The sequence below is a fragment of the Bombina bombina genome, chromosome 1, assembly GCF_027579735.1.
Source record: "Bombina bombina isolate aBomBom1 chromosome 1, aBomBom1.pri, whole genome shotgun sequence".
Lineage (NCBI taxonomy): Eukaryota > Metazoa > Chordata > Amphibia > Anura > Bombinatoridae > Bombina > Bombina bombina.
Genome location: NC_069499.1, coordinates 65,944,109 through 65,970,812, shown reverse-complemented (window position 1 = coordinate 65,970,812; position 26,704 = coordinate 65,944,109). Strand labels below are relative to the sequence as shown.

At 41.8% G+C, this 26,704-nt stretch overlaps 1 protein-coding gene across 1 annotated transcript in view; it reads left to right on the top strand.

Annotated features, from left to right (window-relative positions):
* The window catches only part of RCOR1 (REST corepressor 1), a 334,186-nt gene that overhangs the window by 200,456 nt on the left and 107,026 nt on the right, over positions 1 to 26,704 (top strand). Inside the window, exon 6 of the mRNA XM_053697429.1 lies at positions 1,937 to 2,055. Coding sequence (XP_053553404.1) covers positions 1,937 to 2,055 — 119 coding nt within the window. The remainder of the gene's footprint in view (positions 1 to 1,936; positions 2,056 to 26,704) is intronic.

Genomic DNA, 26,704 nt, shown 5'->3' with positions numbered 1-26,704 from the left:
GTCTCTCCTTCCGATAAATATTCTGGAACTTTGAGCAATCTACAATGCTCTGAGGGCGTGGCGTGGGGTCGTTCAGCTTTATCAGATTCCAGACCGTCAACCATCAAGGAGGAACGAGGAGCTCCCTAGCAATGAGGGAGGTGTCTCTGATTTTTGAGTGGGCGGAGTTCTACAGCTGCTCGCTCTCAGCGATCCACATTTCAGGTGTGGACAACTGTGAAGCGAATTTTCTCAGCAGTCAATCCTTATGGGGGAATGGAAGTGTTTTCGGAGATTTGTCTCAGATGGGGAAAGCTGGATATAAATCTCATGGCGTCCAGACTCAATTGCAAGCTGCCCCGATATGGGTTGAGGGATCCCCAAGTAGATAGATGCCTTAGTGGTGCCTTGGGGATTCAGCCTAGCTTACATTTTTCCTCCGTTACCACTTCTACCTTGTGTAGTGGCACGCATCAAGCAGGAGCGAGCTTCTGCCATCCTGATTGCTTCATCGGGGCCGCAGAGGACGTGGTTTGCAGATCTGGTGGGGATGTCATCCTCTCCTATATGGAGGTTACCCTGTCTTAGGGATCTGCTGGAAAAGGGTCCCCTTCAACATCGAAATCTTGTTTCTCTGGGGCTGACTACGTGGAGATTGAATGCTTAATTTTAGCCAAGAGAGGTTTTTCTGAAAGTGTGAATGACACTCTTGTTCAGGCAAGGAAGACAGTCACTTGTCACATCTACCGTAAGGTGCGGAGGACTTGCTTGATCTTGATGCGAGAAGCATGGATATCCTTGGCACAAGGTGAGAAGGTATCCAGGATTCTGTCTTTTCTCCAAGAAGGTCTTTGTCCTTTTGGTTGAGGTGCTTGATTCGCTTGGCCTATGAGACAGCGGGACATAAGCCTCCTCAGAGGATCACGGCTCATTCAACTAGAGCTGTGGCTTCGTCTTGGGCCTTCAAGAATGATGCCTCTATGGAGCAGATTTGTAAGGCGGCTACCTGGTCCTCCTTACACACTTTTACAAAGGTTTACAAATTTGACGTTTTTGCTTCTGCAGAAGCTGTTTTTTGGGCGAGGTTTTACAGGCTGTGGTGCCCTCAGATTAGGGTCCGCATTTTTTACCCTCCCGGTTTTAATTGGTGGCCAGGTTATTTATTCCAAAAAGTAATGAATGAAGCTGTGGACTCTCCTCCCCACGATGGAAATAAAATTATCAGGTAAGCATTATTTGTTATTCACATCCAATTACTTCAGTATAGGTAGTTAGGCTATTCTTCTTAAAACACAAGAGTCAATTAGTATGTTACTCAAATATAAATTTAACAGAAATATTATTATTATTTTTTTTTGTATGACAAGTCAAAACTTTTACCCATGTAAGTAGATGGAACTGGGGTTTAGTAATAGCTTCAAAGGACCATAGTGCATTTTAAAGTAGCATTTGTTACAAAGTTTGTTCAGCTCAGCATGAAGGATGAAATTGAAAATTACAATGGCAACAGTGCCATCTAGTGGACATAACTGAAAACATTTAACTAACTGATCGTGTTTATACTAGGAAGCTTCACACGAAAATAACGTAATTTGCAATCTTATACATAGTTTTGCAAAAGAAAGATTACTTCCCGTTCCTAATGTTTCATAAGCTAATATAAAATACAGCCTTTATTACTCACAAAGTTCCCTGTTATGAACTGGCATAAGACATCTAGAAAAAACATGTTAATACTAACTGGAGAACAAACATATACTCATAAACATATACTATATCTTCCTTGCAACAATACAAAAGAATGCCCACCATAATAAAATAGAGGTAGTGTTCCATTTACCCAACTCCTGATTTCACAATGGGCTGCATTATTCTTTTTAATTTTTTTTTAAATGTTTGTGAAGTTTTAGACTACTTAATTGTGCTGAAGACATGGTTTCTTTTGCATTAATTGCAGCTTCCTGATAAGTCTATTGCAAGTCTAGTTAAGTTTTACTACTCCTGGAAGAAGACCAGGTCAAAAACCAGTGTCATGGATCGACATGCTCGCAAACAGAAGAGAGAGCGGGAAGGAAGGTATTTATTTATTTTTTTTAACTCTTTTTTAAATAAAGTTTTAACAAGTGGTATTACACTAAAATGTATTAACTGATACTCGGCCAGATGCTTAAAATAATATGCACTATACATGACAATGATATGCATTGTCATGTATAATTAATATTGTTTTAAGTATTTTATCTAATTTAAGTTATTTTAGATTAATTTTTATTATTTTAAACATAAAAATATAATTTACATTTATATATTTATGCTTAAAATAGAAATAACAATAAAAGATAACTACATTTTAAATTATATCCAATACTTAAAATATGCAATATCCATGACAAGGTATATAATTTTAACATTGGATATTAATAGAATACTAAAACTATTAACCTCTTACATGCCCTCACATCCAGCGCAAACTACACTATTAACCCGTAATCTGCCATAACCTAAAGACCTAACCACCCCTAATCTGCCAAAAAAACAAGGCTCCTACACTATTTCTACCTAACACCCCCCCAACCTCTAAGCTAACACCCCTTAACTTACAAAAAATAACCATCACTAAATTTGCACACAAACAACTAATATGCCTATACTAAAAATAATGCCCCCTTTAAAAAAAAAAAAAAATCACTCTTAACGTAAGGTATTCAAGTGTCGTTCAAATATCTTCTCAGAATCTTTATGGTTTAGCGTGCTTCACGCCGTATATGTTCCACAATAACAAATCCAATCCTCAACCACTATCCATGAAACAGGTGCACAGAAAGAAAGAAGCTTCACCTAAGCTGCACAAACAATTCTAAAAAAGCCCTCCCCAAAATAAAAAGCCCTATACCAACGCTAAAAGTTACTTTAACAATAGCCCTAAGAAAGGCTTTTTGTAGGGCATTGTCCTAAAGGGACTTGGCTCTTTTTCTACACACAAAATGGAACCCCATTCTACAATAACAGTAACCTCCACTACCCAAAAAGCCTAATCACAAAAAAAAACTAAACTAAAAAATAACCCAATCCTTAAAAAAAGATTGTCCTTAGAAGGGCATTTGGTTGGGTAGTGCCCTAAAGTAATTACAGCTCTTTTGATGTAAAAAAAATCTAAAAAATTCTAAAAATTGTTTAAACTAACTTATACTTACTAATAATAACAAACTAAGCATTAATCCCTATCCTTGATGCTCAGTTTACCCTAAACAGTTCAAGAAGAGTGTTTTCAGACTGCTGATCCGACGCTTGTTAATGCTATGTATGCCGCCATATTGCCAAACGGGCACAGCAGTCAGGTGATGTGCATGGCAGATAATTGTATAAATAAAGTTAAGAGGATTATCAGATTGCTCCCTCATTGTGGTGCTAATTGAGTGCTGTATAAACATTATGTGTGCCTCATTTATATAAACATTCAGTTTGTGCATTCATTGTTTTAAAATCAAAGCACTCAAAACTTTTTCTGTGTTAGAAGAAATACGTCTGCACAGCTAGAGGAATGTTTGTTTTTGCAAATAGCAAGCTACACAGGGAGGAGGAAAGTAAATCTTATAGAGGTGACAATTTATGGACCTAATGAAAAAAATAAAGTTGATTTCTCTTGTAAGGTGTATCCAGTCCACGGATCATCAATTACTTGTGGGATATTCTCATTCCCAACAGGAAGTTGCAAGAGGACACCCACAGCAGAGCTGTAATATAGCTCCTCCCCTAACTGTCATAGCCAGTAATTCTCTTGCAACTCTCAACAAGCTAGGATGTTGTAGGAGAGAGTGGTTAAATATAGCTAGTTTATTTTCTTCAATCAAAAGTTTATTTCTTTCATGTAATTAGCAAGAGTCCATGAGCTAGTGACGTATGGGATATACATTCCTACCAGGAGGGGCAAAGTTTCCCAAACCTTAAAATGCCTATAAATACACCCCTCACCACACCCACAATTCAGTTTTACAAACTTTGCCTCCGATGGAGGTGGTGAAGTAAGTTTGTGCTAGATTCTACGTTGATATGCGCTCCGCAGCAAGTTGGAGCCCGGTTTTCCTCTCAGCGTGCAGTGAATGTCAGAGGGATGTGAGGAGAGTATTGCCTATTTGAATGCAGTGATCTCCTTCTACGGGGTCTATTTCATAGGTTCTCTGTTATCGGTCGTAGAGATTCATCTCTTGCCTCCCTTTTCAGATCGACGATATACTCTTATATATACCATTACCTCTGCTGATTCTCGTTTCAGTACTGGTTTGGCTTTCTACAAACATGTAGATGAGTGTCCTGGGGTAAGTAAATCTTATTTTCTGTGACACTCTAAGCTATGGTTGGGCACTTTGTTTATAAAGTTCTAAATATATGTATTCAAACATTTATTTGCCTTGACTCAGAATGTTCAACTTTCCTTATTTTTCAGACAGTCAGTTTCATATTTGGGATAATGCATTTGAATTAATCATTTTTTCTTACCTTCAAAAATTTGACTCTTTTTTCCCTGTGGGCTGTTAGGCTCGCGGGGGCTGAAAATGCTTCATTTTATTGCGTCATTCTTGGCGCAGACTTTTTTGGCGCAAAAATTCTTTTCCGTTTCCGGCGTCATACGTGTCGCCGGAAGTTGCGTCATTTTTCTCCAACATAGGTGTGTCCGGTCCACGGCGTCATCCTTACTTGTGGGATATTCTCTTCCCCAACAGGAAATGGCAAAGAGCCCAGCAAAGCTGGTCACATGATCCCCCCTAGGCTCCGCCTTCCCCAGTCATTCTCTTTGCCGTTGCACAGGCAACATCTCCACGGAGATGGTTAAGAGTTTTTTGGTGTTTAAATGTAGTTTTATTCTTCAATCAAGAGTTTGTTATTTTAAAATAGTGCTGGTATGTACTATTTACTCTGAAACAGAAAATAGATGAAGATTTCTGTTTGTAAGAGGAAGATGATTTTAGCAACCGTTACTAAAACCGATGGCTGTTTCCACACAGGACTGTTGAGATGAAGTAACTTCAGTTGGGGGGAACAGTGTGCAGACTTTTGCTGCTGGAAGTATGACACATTTCTAACAAGACTTGGTAATGCTGGAAGCTGTCATTTTCCCTATGGGATCCGGTAAGCCATTTTATTAATAAGATATAAAGGGCTTCACAAGGGCTTTAAAGACTGGTAGACATTTTTCTGGGCTAAAACGATTATTTTATAAGCTTGTTTAATAGTTTATTGCCTTGAGGAGTTATTTTAATCTTGGGAATTTTGTTAAAAAAACGGCAGGCACTGTATTGGACACCTTTTTCACTGGGGTCCTTCTCTAATCATAGGCAGAGCCTCAGTTTCGCGCCACTAATGCGCAGTTGTTTTTGGGAAGCAAGGCATGCAGATGCATGTGTGAGGAGCTCTGATACACAGAAAAAGCTTGCTGAAGGCGTCATTTGGTATCGTATTCCCCTCTGGGCTTGGTTGGGTCTCAGAAAAGCAGATACCAGGGACTGTATAGGGGTTAAATACAAAAACGGCTCCGGTTCCGTTATTTTAAGAGTTAAAGCTTTCAAATTTGGTGTGCAATACTTTTAAGGCTTTAAGACACTGTGGTGAAATTTTGGTGAATTTTGAACAATTCCTTCATACTTTTTCGCATATTCAGTAATAAAGTGTGTTCAGTTTAAAATTTAAAGTGACAGTAACGGTTTTATTTTAAAACGTTTTTTGTACTTTGTTATAAAGTTTATGCCTGTTTAACATGTCTGAACCATCAGATAGACTATGTTCTGTATGTGAGGAAGCCAAGGTTCCTTCTCATTTAAATAGATGTGATGCATGTGACAAACAATTTAGAGAAAATGATGCCCAAGATGATTCCTCAAGTGAGGGGAGTAAGCATGGTACTGCATCATCCCCTTCTGTGTCTACACCAGTCTTGCCCACACAAGAGGCCCCTAGTACATCTAGTGCGCCAATTCTTCTTACTATGCAACAATTAACGGCTGTAATGGATAATTCTATTAAAAACATTTTAGCCAAAATGCCCACTTATCAGCGAAAGCGCGACTGCTCTGTTTTAGATACTGAAGAGCATGAGGGCGCTGATGATAATGGTTCTGACATGCCCTTACACCAGTCTGAAGGGGCCAGGGAGGTTTTGTCTGAGGGAGAAATTTCAGATTCAGGAAAAATTTCTCAACAAGCTGAACCTGATGTTATTACATTCAAATTTAAATTGGAACATCTCCGCGCTCTGCTTAAGGAGGTGTTATCTACTCTGGATGATTGTGACAATTTGGTCATCCCAGAGAAATTATGTAAGATGGACAAGTTCCTAGAGGTCCCGGTGCCCCCCGAAGCTTTTCCTATACCCAAGCGGGTGGCGGATATTGTAAACAAAGAATGGGAAAGGCCCGGCATACCTTTTGTCCCTCCCCCTATATTTAAGAAATTGTTTCCTATGGTCGACCCCAGAAAGGACTTATGGCAGACAGTCCCTAAGGTCGAGGGGGCGGTCTCTACTCTAAACAAACGCACTACTATCCCTATAGAAGATAGTTGTGCTTTCAAAGATCCTATGGATAAAAAGTTAGAAGGTTTGCTTAAAAAGATGTTTGTTCAGCAAGGTTACCTTCTACAGCCAATTTCATGCATTGTTCCTGTTACTACAGCAGCGTGTTTCTGGTTTGATGAACTAGAAAAGTTGCTAGATAAAGATACCTCTTATGAGGAGATTATGGACAGAATTCATGCTCTTAAATTGGCTAACTCTTTTACTTTAGACGCTACCTTGCAATTAGCTAGATTAGCGGCGAAAAATTCAGGGTTTGCTATTGTGGCGCGCAGAGCGCTTTGGCTAAAATCTTGGTCAGCGGATGCGTCATCCAAGAACAAATTGCTTAACATTCCTTTCAAGGGGAAAACGCTGTTTGGCCCTGACTTGAAAGAGATTATTTCAGATATCACTGGGGGAAAGGGCCACGCCCTTCCTCAGGATAGGTCTTTCAAGGCTAAAAATAAACCTAATTTCTCCAACATAGGTGTGTCCGGTCCACGGCGTCATCCTTACTTGTGGGATATTCTCTTCCCCAACAGGAAATGGCAAAGAGCCCAGCAAAGCTGGTCACATGATCCCTCCTAGGCTCCGCCTACCTCAGTCATTCTCTTTGCCGTTGTACAGGCAACATCTCCACGGAGATGGCTTAGAGTTTTTTAGTGTTTAACTGTAGTTTTTATTATTCAATCAAGAGTTTGTTATTTTAAAATAGTGCTGGTATGTACTATTTACTCAGAAACAGAAAGGAGATGAAGATTTCTGTTTGTATGAGGAAAATGATTTTAGCAACCGTCACTAAAATCCATGGCTGTTCCACACAGGACTGTTGAGAGCAATTAACTTCAGTTGGGGGAACAGTGAGCAGTCTCTTGCTGCTTGAGGTATGACACATTCTAACAAGACGATGTAATGCTGGAAGCTGTCATTTTCCCTATGGGATCCGGTAAGCCATGTTTATTAAGATCGTAAATAAGGGCTTCACAAGGGCTTATTAAGACTGTAGACTTTTTCTGGGCTAAATCGATTGAGAGCAATTAACTTCAGTTGGGGGAACAGTGAGCAGTCTCTTGCTGCTTGAGGTATGACACATTCTAACAAGACGATGTAATGCTGGAAGCTGTCATTTTCCCTATGGGATCCGGTAAGCCATGTTTATTAAGATCGTAAATAAGGGCTTCACAAGGGCTTATTAAGACTGTAGACTTTTTCTGGGCTAAATCGATTCATTATTAACACATATTTAGCCTTGAGGAATCATTTTATCTGGGTATTTTGATATAATAATATCGGCAGGCACTGTTTTAGACACCTTATTCTTTAGGGGCTTTCCCAAATCATAGGCAGAGCCTCATTTTCGCGCCGGTGTTGCGCACTTGTTTTTGAGAGGCATGACATGCAGTCGCATGTGAGAGGAGCTCTGATACTTAGAAAAGACTTTCTGAAGGCGTCATTTGGTATCGTATTCCCCTTTGGGCTTGGTTGGGTCTCAGCAAAGCAGATACCAGGGACTGTAAAGGGGTTAAAGTTCAAAACGGCTCCGGTTCCGTTATTTTAAGGGTTAAAGCTTCCAAATTTGGTGTGCAATACTTTTAAGGCTTTAAGACACTGTGGTGAAAATTTGGTGAATTTTGAACAATTCCTTCATGTTTTTTCGCAATTGCAGTAATAAAGTGTGTTCAGTTTAAAATTTAAAGTGACAGTAACGGTTTTATTTTAAAACGTTTTTTGTACTTTGTTATCAAGTTTATGCCTGTTTAACATGTCTGAACTACCAGATAGACTGTGTTCTGAATGTGGGGAAGCCAGAATTCCTATTCATTTAAATAAATGTGATTTATATGACAATGATGCCCAAGATGATTCCTCAAGTGAGGGGAGTAAGCATGGTACTGCATCATTCCCTCCTTCGTCTACACGAGTCTTGCCCACTCAGGAGGCCCCTAGTACATCTAGCGCGCCAATACTCCTTACTATGCAACAATTAACGGCTGTAATGGATAATTCTGTCAAAAACATTTTAGCCAAAATGAACACTTATCAGCGTAAGCGCGACTGCTCTGTTTTAGATACTGAAGAGCATGACGACGCTGATAATAATGGTTCTGAAGGGCCCCTAACCCAGTCTGATGGGGCCAGGGAGGTTTTGTCTGAGGGAGAAATTACTGATTCAGGGAACATTTCTCAACAAGCTGAACCTGATGTTATTACGTTTAAATTTAAGTTGGAACATCTCCGCATTCTGCTTAAGGAGGTATTATCCACTCTGGATGATTGGGACAAGTTGGTCATCCCAGAGAAACTATGTAAAATGGACAAGTTCCTAGAGGTCCCGGGGCCCCCAGAAGCTTTTCCTATACCCAAGCGGGTGGCGGACATTGTAAATAAAGAATGGGAAAGGCCCGGTATACCTTTCGTCCCTCCCCCATATTTAAAAAATTGTTTCCTATGGTCGACCCCAGAAAGGACTTATGGCAGACAGTCCCCAAGGTCGAGGGAGCGGTTTCCACTTTAAACAAACGCACCACTATACCCATAGAGGATAGTTGTGCTTTCAAAGATCCTATGGATAAAAAATTAGAAGGTTTACTTAAAAAGATGTTTGTTCAGCAGGGTTACCTTCTACAACCAATTTCATGCATTGTCCCTGTAGCTACAGCCGCATGTTTCTGGTTCGATGAGCTGATAAAGGCGGTCGATAGTGATTCTCCTCCTTATGAGGAGATTATGGACAGAATCAATGCTCTCAAATTGGCTAATTCTTTCACCCTAGACGCCACTTTGCAATTGGCTAGGTTAGCGGCTAAGAATTCAGGGTTTGCTATTGTGGCGCGCAGAGCGCTTTGGTTGAAATCTTGGTCAGCTGATGCGTCTTCCAAGAACAAGCTACTTAACATTCCTTTCAAGGGGAAAACGCTGTTTGGCCCTGACTTGAAAGAGATTATCTCTGATATCACTGGGGGTAAGGGCCACGCCCTTCCTCAGGATCGGCCTTTCAAGGCAAAAAATAAACCTAATTTTCGTCCCTTTCGTAGAAACGGACCAGCCCAAAGTGCTACGTCCTCTAAGCAAGAGGGTAATACTTCTCAAGCCAAGCCAGCTTGGAGACCAATGCAAGGCTGGAACAAGGGAAAGCAGGCCAAGAAACCTGCCACTGCTACCAAGACAGCATGAAATGTTGGCCCCCGATCCGGGACCGGATCTGGTGGGGGGCAGACTCTCTCTCTTCGCTCAGGCTTGGGCAAGAGATGTTCTGGATCCTTGGGCGCTAGAAATAGTCTCCCAAGGTTATCTTCTGGAATTCAAGGGGCTTCCCCCAAGGGGGAGGTTCCACAGGTCTCAGTTGTCTTCAGACCACATAAAAAGACAGGCATTCTTACATTGTGTAGAAGACCTGTTAAAAATGGGAGTGATTCATCCTGTTCCATTAAGAGAACAAGGGATGGGGTTCTACTCCAATCTGTTCATAGTTCCCAAAAAAGAGGGAACGTTCAGACCAATCTTAGATCTCAAGATCTTAAACAAGTTTCTCAAGGTTCCATCGTTCAAGATGGAAACCATTCGAACTATTCTTCCTTCCATCCAGGAAGGTCAATTCATGACCACGGTGGATTTAAAGGATGCGTATCTACATATTCCTATCCACAAGGAACATCATCGGTTCCTAAGGTTCGCATTCCTGGACAAGCATTTCCAGTTCGTGGCGCTTCCTTTCGGATTAGCCACTGCTCCAAGGATTTTCACAAAGGTACTAGGGTCCCTTCTAGCTGTGCTAAGACCAAGGGGCATTGCTGTAGTACCTTACTTGGACGACATTCTGATTCAAGCGTCGTCCCTTCCTCAAGCAAAGGCTCACACGGACATTGTCCTGGCCTTTCTCAGATCTCACGGATGGAAAGTGAACGTGGAAAAGAGTTCTCTATCTCCGTCAACAAGGGTTCCCTTCTTGGGAACAATAATAGACTCCTTAGAAATGAGGATTTTTCTGACAGAGGCCAGAAAAACAAAACTTCTAGACTCTTGTCGGATACTTCATTCCGTTCCTCTTCCTTCCATAGCGCAGTGCATGGAAGTGATCGGTTTGATGGTAGCGGCAATGGACATAGTTCCTTTTGCGCGCATTCATCTAAGACCATTACAACTGTGCATGCTCAGTCAGTGGAATGGGGACTATACAGACTTGTCTCCGAAGATACAAGTAAATCAGAGGACCAGAGACTCACTCCGTTGGTGGCTGTCCCTGGACAACCTGTCACAAGGGATGACATTCCGCAGACCAGAGTGGGTCATTGTCACGACCGACGCCAGTCTGATGGGCTGGGGCGCGGTCTGGGGATCCCTGAAAGCTCAGGGTCTTTGGTCTCGGGAAGAATCTCTTCTACCGATAAATATTCTGGAACTGAGAGCGATATTCAATGCTCTCAAGGCTTGGCCTCAGCTAGCGAGGGCCAAGTTCATACGGTTTCAATCAGACAACATGACAACTGTTGCGTACATCAACCATCAGGGGGGAACGAGGAGTTCCTTAGCGATGGAAGAAGTGACCAAAATCATTCTATGGGCGGAGTCTCACTCCTGCCACCTGTCTGCTATCCACATCCCAGGAGTGGAAAATTGGGAAGCGGATTTTCTGAGTCGTCAGACTTTGCATCCGGGGGAGTGGGAACTCCATCCGGAAATCTTTGCCCAAGTCACTCAGCTGTGGGGCATTCCAGACATGGATCTGATGGCCTCTCGTCAGAACTTCAAAGTTCCTTGCTACGGGTCCAGATCCAGGGATCCCAAGGCGGCTCTAGTGGATGCACTAGTAGCACCTTGGACCTTCAAACTAGCTTATGTGTTCCCGCCGTTTCCTCTCATCCCCAGGCTGGTAGCCAGGATCAACCAGGAGAGGGCGTCGGTGATCTTGATAGCTCCTGCGTGGCCACGCAGGACTTGGTATGCAGATCTGGTGAATATGTCATCGGCTCCACCTTGGAAGCTACCTTTGAGACGAGACCTTCTTGTTCAGGGTCCGTTCGAACATCCGAATCTGGTTTCACTCCAGCTGACTGCTTGGAGATTGAACGCTTGATCTTATCGAAGCGAGGGTTCTCAGATTCTGTTATCGATACTCTTATTCAGGCCAGAAAGCCTGTAACTAGAAAGATTTACCACAAAATTTGGAAAAAATATATCTGTTGGTGTGAATCTAAAGGATTCCCTTGGGACAAGGTTAAGATTCCTAAGATTCTAGCCTTCCTTCAAGAAGGATTGGAAAAAGGATTATCTGCAAGTTCCCTGAAGGGACAGATTTCTGCCTTGTCTGTGTTACTTCAAAAAAAACTGGCAGCTGTGCCAGATGTTCAAGCCTTTGTTCAGGCTCTGGTTAGAATTAAGCCTGTTTACAAACCTTTGACTCCTCCTTGGAGTCTCAACTTAGTTCTTTCAGTTCTTCAGGGGGTTCCGTTTGAACCCTTACATTCCGTTGATATTAAGTTATTATCTTGGAAAGTTTTGTTTTTAGTTGCAATTTCTTCTGCTAGAAGAGTTTCGGAATTATCTGCTCTGCAGTGTTCTCCTCCTTATCTGGTGTTCCATGCAGATAAGGTGGTTTTACGTACTAAACCTGGTTTTCTTCCAAAAGTTGTTTCTAACAAAAACATTAACCAGGAGATTATCGTACCTTCTCTGTGTCCGAAACCAGTTTCAAAGAAGGAACGTTTGTTGCACAATTTGGATGTTGTTCGCGCTCTAAAATTCTATTTAGATGCTACAAAGGATTTTAGACAAACATCTTCCTTGTTTGTTGTTTATTCAGGTAAAAGGAGAGGTCAAAAAGCAACTTCTACCTCTCTCTCTTTTTGGATTAAAAGCATCATCAGATTGGCTTACGAGACTGCCGGACGGCAGCCTCCCGAAAGAATCACAGCTCATTCCACTAGGGCTGTGGCTTCCACATGGGCCTTCAAGAACGAGGCTTCTGTTGATCAGATATGTAGGGCAGCGACTTGGTCTTCACTGCACACTTTTACCAAATTTTACAAGTTTGATACTTTTGCTTCTTCTGAGGCTATTTTTGGGAGAAAGGTTTTGCAAGCCGTGGTGCCTTCCATTTAGGTGACCTGATTTGCTCCCTCCCTTCATCCGTGTCCTAAAGCTTTGGTATTGGTTCCCACAAGTAAGGATGACGCCGTGGACCGGACACACCTATGTTGGAGAAAACAGAATTTATGTTTAACAGATAAATTACTTTCTCCAACGGTGTGTCCGGTCCACGGCCCGCCCTGGTTTTTTAATCAGGTCTGATAATTTATTTTCTTTAACTACAGTCACCACGGTATCATATGGTTTCTCCTATGCAAATATTCCTCCTTAACGTCGGTCGAATGACTGGGGTAGGCGGAGCCTAGGAGGGATCATGTGACCAGCTTTGCTGGGCTCTTTGCCATTTCCTGTTGGGGAAGAGAATATCCCACAAGTAAGGATGACGCCGTGGACCGGACACACCGTTGGAGAAAGTAATTTATCAGGTAAACATAAATTCTGTTTTTCGTCCATTTCGCAGAAACGGACCAGCCTCAAGTTCTACATCCTCTAAGCAAGAGGGTAATACGTCTCAAACCAAGCCAGCCTGGAGGCCAATGCAAGGCTGGAACAAAGGTAAGCAGGCCAAGAAACCTGCCACTGCTACCAAGACAGCATGAGATGTTGGCCCCCGATCCGGGACCGGATCTGGTGGGGGGCAGACTTTCTCTCTTCGCTCAGGCATGGGCAAGAGGTGTTCTGGATCCTTGGGCCCTAGAAATAGTCTCCCAAGGTTATCTTCTGGAATTCAAGGAGCTACCCCCAAGGGGAAGGTTCCACAGGTCTCAATTGTCTTCAGACCACATAAAAAGACAGGCATTCTTACATTGTGTAGAAGACCTGTTAAAAATGGGAGTGATTCATCCTGTTCCATTAAGAGAACAAGGGATGGGATTCTACTCCAATCTGTTCATAGTTCCCAAAAAAGAGGGAACATTCAGACCAATCTTAGATCTCAAGATCCTAAACAAGTTTCTCAGGGTTCCATCGTTCAAAATGGAAACCATTTGAACAATTCTTCCTACCATCCAGGAAGGTCAATTCATGACCACGGTGGATTTAAAGGATGCGTATCTACATATTCCTATCCACAAGGAACATCATCGGTTCCTAAGGTTCGCCTTTCTGGACAAGCATTACCAGTTTGTGGCACTTCCATTCGGATTAGCCACTGCTCCAAGAATTTTCACAAAGGTACTAGGGTCCCTTCTAGCGGTGCTAAGGCCAAGGGGCATTGCAGTAGTACCTTACTTGGACGACATACTGATTCAAGCGTCGTCTCTGCCACAAGCAAAGGCTCATACGGACATTGTCCTAGCCTTTCTCAGATCTCACGGGTGGAAAGTGAACATAGAAAAAAGTTCTCTTTCTCCGTCAACAAGAGTTCCCTTCTTGGGAACAATAATAGACTCCTTAGAAATGAAGATTTTTCTGACAGAGGCCAGAAAATCAAAACTTCTAAGCTCTTGTCAAGTACTTCATTCTGTTCTTCTTCCTTCCATAGCGCAGTGCATGGAAGTAATAGGTTTGATGGTTGCGGCAATGGACATAGTTCCTTTTGCGCGAATTCATCTAAGACCATTACAACTGTGCATGCTCAGACAGTGGAATGGGGATTATACAGACTTGTCTCCGACGATCCAAGTAGATCAGAGGACCAGAGATTCACTCCGTTGGTGGCTGACCCTGGACAACCTGTCACAAGGGATGAGCTTCCGCAGACCAGAGTGGGTCATTGTCACGACCGACGCCAGTCTGGTGGGCTGGGGCGCGGTCTGGGAACCCCTGAAAGCTCAGGGTCTTTGGTCTCGGGAAGAATCTCTTCTGCCGATAAACATTCTGGAACTGAGAGCGATATTCAATGCTCTCAAGGCTTGGCCTCAGCTTGCAAAGGCCAAATTCATAAGGTTTCAATCAGACAACATGACGACTGTTGCGTATATCAACCATCAGGGGGGAACAAGGAGTTCCCTGGCGATGGAAGAAGTGACAAAAATAATTCAATGGGCGGAGAATCACTCCTGCCACTTGTCTGCAATCCACATCCCAGGAGTGGAAAATTGGGAAGCGGATTTTCTGAGTCGTCAGACATTTCATCCGGGGGAGTAGGAACTCCATCCGGAAATTTTTGCCCAATTAATTCAATTGTGGGGCATTCCAGACATGGATCTGATGGCGTCTCATCAGAACTTCAAGGTTCCTTGCTACGGGTCCAGATCCAGGGATCCCAAGGCGGCTCTAGTGGATGCACTAGTAGCACCTTGGACCTTCAACCTAGCTTATGTGTTCCCACCATTTCCTCTCATTCCCAGGCTGGTAGCCAGGATCAAACAGGAGAGGGTATCGGTGATCTTGATAGCTCCTGCGTGGCCACGCAGGACTTGGTATGCAGACCTGGTGAATATGTCATCGGCTCCACCATGGAAGCTACCTTTGAGACAGGACCTTCTTGTTCAAGGTCCGTTCCAACATCCGAATCTGGCCTCACTCCAACTGACTGCTTGGAGATTGAACGCTTGATTTTATCAAAGCGAGGGTTCTCAGACTCTGTCATTGATACTCTTGTTCAGGCTAGAAAGCCTGTAACTAGAAAAATCTACCATAAAATATGGAAAAAATATATCTGTTGGTGTGAATCTAAAGGATTCTCATGGAACAAGATAAAAATTCCTAAGATTCTATCCTTTCTTCAAGAGGGTTTGGAGAAAGGATTATCTGCAAGTTATTTGAAGGGACAGATTTCTGCTTTATCTGTTTTACTTCACAAAAAGCTGGCGGCTGTGCCAGATGTTCAAGCTTTTGTTCAGGCTCTGGTTAGAATCAAGCCTGTTTACAAACCTTTGACTCCTCCCTGGAGTCTCGATTTAGTTCTTTCAGTTCTTCAGGGGGTTCCGTTTGAACCCCTACATTCCGTTGATATAAAGTTATTATCTTGGAAAGTTTTGTTTTTGGTTGCAATTTCTTCTGCAAGAAGAGTTTCAGAGTTATCTGCTCTGCAGTGTTCTCCTCCATATCTGGTGTTCCATGCAGATAAGGTGGTTTTGCGTACTAAACCTGGTTTTCTTCCGAAAGTTGTTTCTAACAAAAATATTAACCAGGAGATAGTTGTACCTTCTTTGTGTCCAAATCCAGTGTCAAAGAAGGAACGTTTATTGCACAATTTGGATGTAGTTCGTGCTCTAAAATTCTACTTAGAAGCTACAAAGGATTTCAGACAAACATCTTCCTTGTTTGTTGTTTACTCTGGTAAAAGGAGAGGTCAAAAAGCAACTTCTACCTCTCTCTCTTTCTGGCTTAAAAGCATCATCCGATTGGCTTATGAGACTGCCGGGCGGCAGCCTCCTGAAAGAATCACAGCTCACTCCACTAGGACCGTGGCTTCCACATGGGCCTTCAAGAACGAGGCTTCTTTTGATCAGATATGTAAGGCAGCGACTTGGTCTTCACTGCACACTTTTACCAAATTCTACAAATTTGATACTTTTGCTTCATCTGAGGCTATTTTTGGGAGAAAGGTTTTGCAATCCGTGGTGCCTTCCATCTAGGCGACCTGATTTGCTCCCTCCCATCATCCGTGTCCTAAAGCTTTGGTATTGGTTCCCACAAGTAAGGATGACGCCGTGGACCGGACACACCTATGTTGGAGAAAAACAGAATTTATGCTTACCTGATAAATTACTTTCTCCAACGGTGTGTCCGGTCCACGGCCCGCCCTGGTTTTTTAATCAGGTCTGATGAATTATTTTCTCTAACTACAGTCACCACGGTATCATATGATTTCTCCTATGCATATTCCTCCTTTACGTCGGTCGAATGACTGGGGAAGGCGGAGCCTAGGGGGGATCATGTGACCAGCTTTGCTGGGCTCTTTGCCATTTCCTGTTGGGGAAGAGAATATCCCACAAGTAAGGATGACGCCGTGGACCGGACACAGCGTTGGAGAAAGTAATTTATCAGGTAAGCATAAATTCTGTTTTTGACGTTATTTTGCGCCAAAGATGTCGGCGTTCCGGATGTGGCGTCATTTTTGGCGCCAAAAGCATTTTAGGCGCCAAATAATGTGGGCGTCTGATTTGGCGCTAAAAAATATGGGCGTCGCTTTTGTCTCCACATTATTTTAGTCTCATTTTTTCATTGCTTCTGGTTGCTAGAAGCTTGTTCTTTGGCATTTTTTCCCATTCCTGAAACTGTCATTTAAGGAATTTGATCAATTTTGCTTTATATGTTGTTTTTTTGTCTTACATATTGCAAGATGTCTCACGTTGCATCTGAGTCAGAAGATACTACAGGAAAATCGCTGTCTAGTGCTGGAGCTACCAAGCTAAGTGTATCTGCTATAATTTTTGGTATCTGTTTCTCCAGCTGTTGTTTGTATTGCATGTCATGACAAACTTATTAATGCAGATAAAATTTCCTTTAGTACTGTTACATTACCTGTTGCTGTTCCGTCAACATCTAATTTTTCCTGATAAACATAAGAGATTTTATTTTTTTAAATCCATTAAGAAGGCTATGTTTGCTATTTCTCCTTCTAGTTTACATAAAAGTCTTTTAAAACTTCTTTTTTCAGATGAATTTTTAAATGAACATCATCATTCTGATACTGATAAATCTTTGTATTTGTTCAAGATGGAATTTATTCGTTCTTTATTTAAAGAAGTATTAATTGCATTAGAAATAGAGGATTCTGGTCCTCTTGATACTAAATCTAAACATTTAAATAAGGTTTTTAAATCTCCTGTAGTTATTCCAGAAGTGTTTAATCTCCCTGATGCTATTTCTGAAGTAATTTCCAGGGAATGGAATAATTTGGGTAATTCTTTTACTCCTTCTAAACGTTTAAGCAATTATATCCTGTGCCATCTGACAGATTAGAGTTTTTTTGGGACAAAATCCCTAAGGTTATGGGGCTGTCTCTACTCCTGCTAAATGTACTACTATTCCTACGGCAGATAGTACTTTATTTAAGGGAAATTGAATCCTTTCTAAGAAAAGCTTACTTATTTTCAGGTAATCTTCTTAGACCTGCTATATTTTTAGCGGATGTTGCTGCAGCTTCAACTTTTTGGTTAGAAGCTTTAGCGCAACAAGTAACAGATCATAATTTTATAGCATTATTATTATTCTATAACATGCTAATAATTTTATTGGTGATACCATCTTTTGATATCATTAGAGTTGATGTCAGGTATATGTCTCTAGCTATTTTAGCTAGAAAAGCTTTATGGATTAAACTTGGAATGCTGATATGTCTTCTAAGTCAACTTTGCTTTCCCTTTCTTTCCAGGGTATTAAATTATTATTTCAATTGTTTCTGGAAGGAAGGGAACTTTTTTACCAAAGGATAAAAAATCTAAGGTAAATTTAGGTCTAATAATCTTTTTTGTTCCTTTCCTCACAACAAGGAACAAAAGCCTGATCCTTCATCCTCAGGAGCGGTATCAGTTTGGAAACTATTTCCAGTTTGGAATATATCCAAGCCTTATAGAAATCTATAGCCAGCTCCTAAGTACCCATGAAGGTGCGGCCCTTATTCCAGCTCAGCTGGTATGGGGCAGATTACGTTTTCTGCAAAGAAATTTGGATCAATTCAGTTCTCAATCTCTGGTTTCAGAACATTGTTTCAGAAAGGTACAGAATTGGCTTCAGTTAAGGCCTCCTGCTAAGAGATTTTTTTCTTTCCCGTGTCCCAGTTAACACAGCAAAGGCTCAGCATTTCTGAAATGTGTTTCAGATCTAGAGTTGGTTGGAGTAATTATGCCAGTTCCAGTTCTGGAACAGGGGCTGGGGTTTTATTTTATCTCTTCATTGTACCAAGAAGGTCAATTCCTTCAGACCAGTTCCGGATCTATCAATATTGAATCGTTATGTAAGGATACCAACATTCAAGATGGTTACTGTAGGACTATCCTGTTTTTTGTTTAGCAAGGGCATTATATGTCTACAATAGATTTACAGGATGTGTATCTGCATATTCCGATTCATCCAGATCACTTTTAGTGTCTGAGATTCTCTTTTTAGACAAGCATTACCAGTTTTTTTGGCTCTACCGTTTGGCCTAGCCTCAGTTCCAAGAATTTTTTTCAAAGGTTCTCGGTGCCCTTCTTTCTGTAATCAGAGAACAGGGTTTTGGTATTTCCTTATTTGGACGATATCTTGGTATTTGCTCAGTCTTCTCATTTTCGAAGAATCTCATACGTATCGACTTGTGTTGTTTCTTCAAGTTCATGGTTGGAGGTTCAATTTACTAATCAGTTCATTGATTCCTCAGACAAGGGTAACCTTTTTAGGTTTCTAGATAGATTCAGTGTCTATGACTCTGTCCTTGTCAGACAAGAGAAGTTTAACATTGATATCAGCTTGTCAAAACCTTCAGTCACAATCATTCCCTTTGGTAGCCTTATGCATGGAAATTGTAGGTCTTAGGACTGCCGCATCAGATGCGATCTCCTTTGCTCGTTTTCACATGCGACCTCTTCAGCTCTGTATGCTGAACCAATGGTGCAGGGATTACTCAAAGTTATCTCAATTAATATCTTTAAACCGATTATACGACACTCTCTGACATGGTGGACAGATCACCATCGTTTAGTTCAGGGGGCTTCTTGTTCTTCCGACCTGGACTATAATCTCAACAGATGCAAGTCTTACAGGTTGGGGAGCTGTGTGGGGGTATCTGACGGCACAAGGGGTTTGGGAATCTCAGGAGGTGAGATTTCCGATCAGTATTTTGGAACTCCGTGCAATTTTCAGAGCTTTTCAGTCTTGGCCTCTTCTGAAGAGAGAGTTGTTCATTTGTTTTCAGATAGACAATGTCACAACTGTGGCATACATCAATCATCAAGGAGGGACTCACAGTCCTCTGGTTATGAAAGAAGTATCTCGAATTTTGGTTTGGGCGGAATCCAGCTCCTGTCTAATCTCTGCGGTTCATATCCCAGGTACGGACAATTGGAAAGCGGATTATCTCAGTCGCCAAACGTTGCACCTGGGCGAATGGTCTCTTCACCCAGAGGTATTTCCTCAGATTGTTCAAATGTGGGAACTCCCAGAAATAGATCTGATGGCTTCTCATCTAAACAAGAAACTTCCCTGGTATCTGTCCGGATCCCGGGATCCTCAGGCGGAGGCAGTGGATGCATTATTTCTTCCTTACAAGTGTCATCCTGCCTATATCTTTCCGCCTCTAGTTCTTCTTCCAAGGGTATTCTCCAATATTCTAAAGGAATGCTCGTTTGTTCTGCTGGTAGCTCCAGCATGGCCTCACAGGTTTTGGTATGCGGATATTGTCCGGATGGCCTCTTGCCAACCGTGGACTCTTCCGTTAAGACCAGTCTTTCTGTCTCAAAACCTTAATTTTAAGGTATGGAGTTTGAACGCTTGATTCTTGGTCAAAGAGGTTTCTCTGACTCTGTGATTGATACTATGTGACAGGCTCGTAAATCTGTATCTAGAGAGATATTATAGAGTCTGGAAGACTTATATTTCTTAGTGTCTTTCTCATCTTTTTTCTTGGCATTCTTTTTGAATACCGAGAATTTTACAGTTTCTTCAGGATGGTTTAGATAAAGGTTTGTCCGCAAGTTCCTTGAAAGACAAATCTCTGTTCTTTCTGTTCTTTTTCACAGAAGGTTTGCTAATCTTCCTGATATTTATGGTTTTGTACAACCTTTGGTTCGTATAAAACCTGTCATTAAGTCAATTTCTCCTCCTTGGAGTTTGAATTTGGTTCTGGGGGCTCTTCAAGCTCTTCCTTTTGAACCCATGCATTCTTTGGTCATTATATTACTTTCTTGGAAAGTTTTGTTTCTTTTGGCCATCTCTTCTGCCAGAAGAGTGTCTGAATTATCTACTCTTTTTTTTGTGAGTCTCCTTTTCTGATTTTGCATCAGGATAAGGCGGTGCTGCGAACTTCTTTTGAATTTTTTACCTAAGGTTGTGAATTCTAACAACATTAGTAGAGAAATTGTGGTTCCTTCATTATGTCCTGATCCTATGAATTCTAAGGAGAAATCATTGCATTCTTTGGATGCTGTTAGAGCTTTGTAATATTATGTTGAAGCTACTAAGTCTTTCCGAAAGACTTCTAGTCTATTTGTCATCTTTTCCGGTTCTAGAAAAGGCCAGAAAGCTTCTGCCATTTCTTTGGCATCTTGGTTGAAATCTTTATTTCATCATGCCTATGTTGAGTCGGGTAACACTCCGCCTCAAAGGATTACAGCTCATTCTACTAGGTCAGTTTCTACTTCCTGGGCGTTTAGGAATGAAGCTTCGGTTGATCAGATTTGCAAAGCAGCAACTTGGTCCTCTTTGCATAATTTTACTAAATTCTACCATTTTGTTGTGTTTTCTTCTTTTGAAGCAGTTTTTGGTAGAAACGTACTTCAGGCAGTGTTTTCAGTTTGAATCATCTGCTTATGTTTTTTCATTAAAATTTTATTCTGGATGTGGATTATTTTCAGCAGGAATTGGCTGTCTTTATTTTATCCCTCCCTCTCTAGTGACTCTTGCGTGGAAAGATCCACATCTTGGGTAATCATTATCCCATACGTCACTAGCTCATGGACTCTTGCTAATTACATGAAAGAAAACATAATTTATGTAAGAACTTACCTGATAAATTCATTTCTTTCATATTAGCAAGAGTCCATGAGGCCCGCCCTTTTTTGTGGTGGTTTTGATTTTTTTGTATAAAGCACAATTATTCCAATTCCTTATTTTATATGCTTTCGCACTTTTTTCTTATCACCCCACTTCTTGGCTATTCGTTAAACTGAATTGTGGGTGTGGTGAGGGGTGTATTTATAGGCATTTTAAGGTTTGGGAAACTTTGCCCCTCCTGGTAGGAATGTATATCCCATACGTCACTAGCTCATGGACTCTTGCTAATATGAAAGAAATTAATTTATCAGGTAAGTTCTTACATAAATTATGTTTTTTAAATAGTACCGGAGTTGTGCTATTTTATCTCAGGCAGTAAATAGAAGAAGAATCTGCCTGAGGTTTCTATGATCTTAGCAGGTTGTAACTAAGATCCATTGCTATTCTCACATATGTCTGAGGGGATTACACAGATGAGGTAACTTCAGCGAGAGAATGGCGTGCAGTTTATTCTGCTATCAGGTATGTGCAGTTATAATTTTTTCTAGAGATGGAAAACACTAGAAAATGCTGCTGATACCGGATTAATGTAAGTTAAGCCTGAATACAGTGATTTAATAACGACTGGTATCATGCTTACTCCCAGGGGTAATACCCTTATGATATTGCAATATAAACGTTTGCTGGCATGTTTATATATGCATTGGTGATAAAACTTAATTGGGGCCTAGTTTTTTCCACATGGCTGGCTTAAATTTTGACTAGAAACAGTTTTACTGAGGCTTTCCACTGTTATAGTATAAAAGTTACAGTTGGTGCAGTTAAAATTACAAACTGTGACATCCAGTTTCCCTCAGGAGTCCCCTGTATGCTATAGGACATCTCTAAAGGGCTAAAAGGCTTTCCAAAGTCGTTTTTTGGGGGAAGGTAGGACCACAGCTTGCTGTGGCAGTTGGTTGTGACTGTAAAAAAAACAAAAAAAAAAGTATTTCGTTTTTTGGATCCGTTTTTTGAACTAAGGGGTTAATCATCCATTTGCAAGTGGATGCAATGCTCTGCTAGCCTATTACATACACTGTAAAAATTTAGTTTGATTTACTGCATTTTTTCACTGTTTTTCAAATTCTGACAATTTGTTTCTCTTAAAGGCACAGTACCTTTTTTTATATTTGCTTGTTAACTTAATTTAAAGTGTTTTCCAAGCTTGCTAGTCTCATTGCTAGTCTGTATAAACATGTCTGACATAGAAGTAACTCCTTGTTCATTATGTTTAAAAGCCATGGTGGAACCCCCTCTTAGAATGTGTACCAAATGTACTGATTTCATTTTATGCAATAAAGATCATATTCTGTTTTTAAAAAAATTATCACCAGAGGAATCTGACGAGGGGAAAGTTATGCCGATTAACTCTCCCCACGTGTCAGACCCTTTGACTACCGCCCAAGGGACTCACGCTCAAATGGCGCCAAGTACATCTAGGCGCCCATAGCGTTTACTTTACAAGACATGGCGGCAGTCATGGATAATACTGTCAGCTGTATTAGCCAGACTACCTGAACTTAGAGGTTAGCGAGATAGCTCTGGGGTGAGACAAAATGCAGAGCATACTGACGCTTTAAGAACCATGTCTGATACTGCCTCACAATATGCAGAAGCTAAGGAAGGAGAGCTTCAGTCAGTGGGTGATGTTAATGACTCAGGAAAGATACCCGATTCTAATATTTCTACATTTAAATTTAAGCTTGAACACCTCCGCGTGTTACTTAGGGAGGTTTTAGCTGCTCTGAATGACTGTGATACCATTGCAGTGCCAGAGAAATTTTGTAGACTGGATAAATGCTTTGCAGTGCCGGTGTGTACTGATGTTTTTCCAATACCTAAAAGGTTTACAGAAATTATTAATAAGGAATGGGATAGACCAGGTGTGCTGTTCTCTTCCCCTCCTATTTTTAGAAAAATGTTTTCCAATAGACGCCACCACACGGGACTTATGGCGGACAGTCCCTAAGGTGGAGGGAGCAGTTTCTACTCTAGCAAAGCGTACTACTATCCCTGTCGAGGACAGTTGTGCTTTTTTAGAGCCAATGGATAAAAAATTAGGTTACCTTAAGAAAATATTTATTCAACAAGGTTTTATCCTACAGCCCATTGCATGCATTGCCCCTGTCACTGCTGCTGCGGCGTACTGGTCTGAGTCTCTGGAAGAGGCTTTACAGGTAGAGACTCCATTGGATGACATACTTGGCAAACTTAGAGCACTTAAGCTAGCCAATTATTTTATTTCTGATGCCATAGTTCATTTGAATAAACTAACGGCTAAGAATTCTGGTTTTGCTATACAGGCGCGCAGAGCGCTATGGCTTAAATTATGGTCAGCTGACGTGACTTTAAAATCTAAGCTACTTAACATTCCCTTCAAGGGGCAACCCTATTCGGGCCTGGTTTGAAGGAGATTATTGCTGATATCACGGGAGGAAAAGGTTGTGCCCTTCCTCAGGACAGGTCCAAATCTAGGGCCAAACAGTCGTTTTCGAAACTTCAAGGCAGGTGCGGCATCAACTTCCTCTAATAATAAACAAGAGGGAACTTTTGCTCAATCCAAGACGGTCTGGAGACCAAACCAGACCTGGAAAAAAGGTAAGCAGGTCAAAAAGCCTGCTGCTGCCTCTAAGACAGCATGAAGGAACGACCCCCTATCCGGTAACGGATCTAGTAGGGGGCAGACTTTCACTCTTCGCCCAGGCGTGGGCAAGAGATGTTCAAGATCCCTGGGCGTTGGAAATTATATCCCAGGGATATCTTCTGGACTTCAAAGCTTCCCTCCCAAAAGGGAGATTTCACCTTTCACAATTATCTGCAAACCAGATAAAGAGTGAGGCATTCTTACACTGTGTACGAGACCTCCTAGTTATGGGAGTGATCCATCCAGTTCCAAAGGAGGAACAGGAACAGGGTTTTTACTCAAATCTGTTTGTGGTTCCCAAAAAAGAGGGAACCTTCAGACCGATTTTGGATCTAAAGATCTTAAACAAATTCCTCAAAGTTCCGTCGTTCAAGATGGAAACTATTCGTACCATCCTACCACTGATCCAGGAGGGTCAATATATGACTACAGTGGATCTAAAGGATGCTTATCTTCACATTCCGATACACAAAGATCATCATCGGTTTCTCAGGTTTGCCTTTCAAGACAGGCATTACCAGTTGTAGCTTTTCCCTTTGGATTAGCTACAGCCCCAAGAATCTTTACAAAGGTTCTAGGGTCGCTTTTGGCGGTCCTAAGGCCGTGGGGCATAGCAGTAGCCCCTTATTTAGACGACATTCTGATACAGGCGTCAAACTTCCAAATTGCCAAGTCTCATACGGACGTAGTACTGGCATTTCTGAGGTCGCATGGGTGGAAAGTGAACGAGGAAAAGTGTTCTCTATCCCCACTCACAAGAGTTTCCTTTCTAGGGACTCTGATAGATTCTGTAGAAATGAAAATTTACCTTGACGGAGTCCAGGTTATCAAAGCTTCTAAATTCCTGTCGGGTTCTTCATTCCATTCCGCGCCCTTTGGTGGCTCAGTGTATGGAAATAATCGGCTTAATGGTAGCGGCAATGGACATAGTGCCGTTTGCATGCTTACATCTGACCGCTGCAACTATGCAGGCTCAGTCAGTGGAGCGGGGATTACACAGATTTGGCCCCTCAACTGAATCTGGACCAATAGACCAGGGATCCACTTCCCTGGTGGCTATCTCGGGTCCATCTGTCCAAAGGTATGACCTTCGCAGGCCAGATTGGACTATTGTAACAACAAATGCCAGCCTTCTAGGTTGGGGTGCAGTCTGGAACTCCCTGAAGGCTCAGGGATCGTGGACTCAGGAGGAGTCTCTCCTTCCAATAAATATTCTGGAACTAAGAGCGATATTCAAGGCTCTTCAGGTTTGGCCTCAGTTAGCAACTCTGAGGTACATCAGATTTCAGTCGGTCAACTTCACGACTGTAGCTTACATCAACCATCGAGGGGGAACAAGAAGTTCCCTAGAGATGTTAGAAGTTTCAAAAATAATTCACTGGACAGAGATTCACTCTTGCCACCTATCAGCTATCCATATCCCAGGTGTAGAGCACTGGGAGGCGGATTTTCTAAGTCGTCAGACTTTTCATCCGGGAGAGTGGGAACTCCATCCGGAGGTATTTGCACAACTGATTCTCCGTGGGGGCAAACCAGAACTGGATCTCATGGCGTCTCGCCAGAATGCCAAGCTTCCGTGTTACGGATCCAGGTCCAGGGATCCCAAGGCGACACTGATAGATACTCTAGCAGCGCCCTGGTCTTTCAACCTGGCTTATGTGTTTCCACCGTTTCCTCTGCTCCCTCGACTGATTGCCAAGATCAAGCAGGAGAGAGCATCAGTGATTCTGATAGCACCTGCGTGGCCACGCAGGACCTGGTATGCAGATCTAGTGGACATGTCATCCTTTCCACCATGGTCTCTGCCTCTGAGACAGGACCTTCTACTTCAGGGTCCTTTCAACCATCCAAATCTAATTTCTCTGAGGCTGACTGCCTGGAGATTGAATGCTTTATTTTATCAAAGCGTGGCTTCTCAGAGTCAGTTATTGATACCTTAATACAGACACGAAAGCCTGTCACCAGGAAAATTTACCATAAGGTATGGCGTAGATATCTTTATTGGTGTGAATCCAAAGGTTACTCATGGAGTAAGGTCAGGATTCCAAGGATTTTATCTTTTCTCCAAGAAGGTTTGGAAAAAGGATTGTCAGCTAGTTTCTTAAAGGGACAGATTTTTGCTCTTTCTATTCTTTTGCACTAGCGTCTGGCAGATGTTCCAGACGTTCAGGCATTTTGTCAGGCTTTAGTTTGAATCAAGCCTGTGTTTAAACCTGTTGCTCCACCATGGAGCTTAAACTTGGTTCTTAAGGTTCTTCAAGGAGTTCCGTTTGAACCTCTTCATTCCATAGATATCAAACTTTTATCTTGGAAAGTTCTTTTTTTTTTTTTTTTTTTTTTTGTAGCTATTTCCTCGGCTCGTAGAGTCTCTGAGCTATCTGCCTTACAATGTGATTCTCCTTATCTGATTTTTCATACGGATAAGGTAGTCCTGCGTACCAAACCTGGGTTCTTACCTAAGGTGGTATCTAACAAGAATATCAATCAAGAGATTGTGGTTCCATCCTTGTGTTACACAATCTGGACGTGGTGTGTGCTTTAAAGTTTTACTTACAAGCTACTAAAGATTTTCGTCAAACATCTGCTTTGTTTGTTGTCTACTCTGGACAGAGGAGAGGTCAAAAGGCTTTGGCAACCTCTTTCTCTTGTTAAGTGTAGTCAGTCCACTGGTCATCCATTACTTATGGAATATATCTCTTCCTAACAGGAAGCTGCAAGAGGCTCACCCAAGCAGAGCTGCTATATAGCTCCTCCCCTCACATGTCATATTCAGTCATTCTCTTGCAGCCTAACTAAAGATAGGTCGCTGTGAGAGGTCTGTGGTGTTT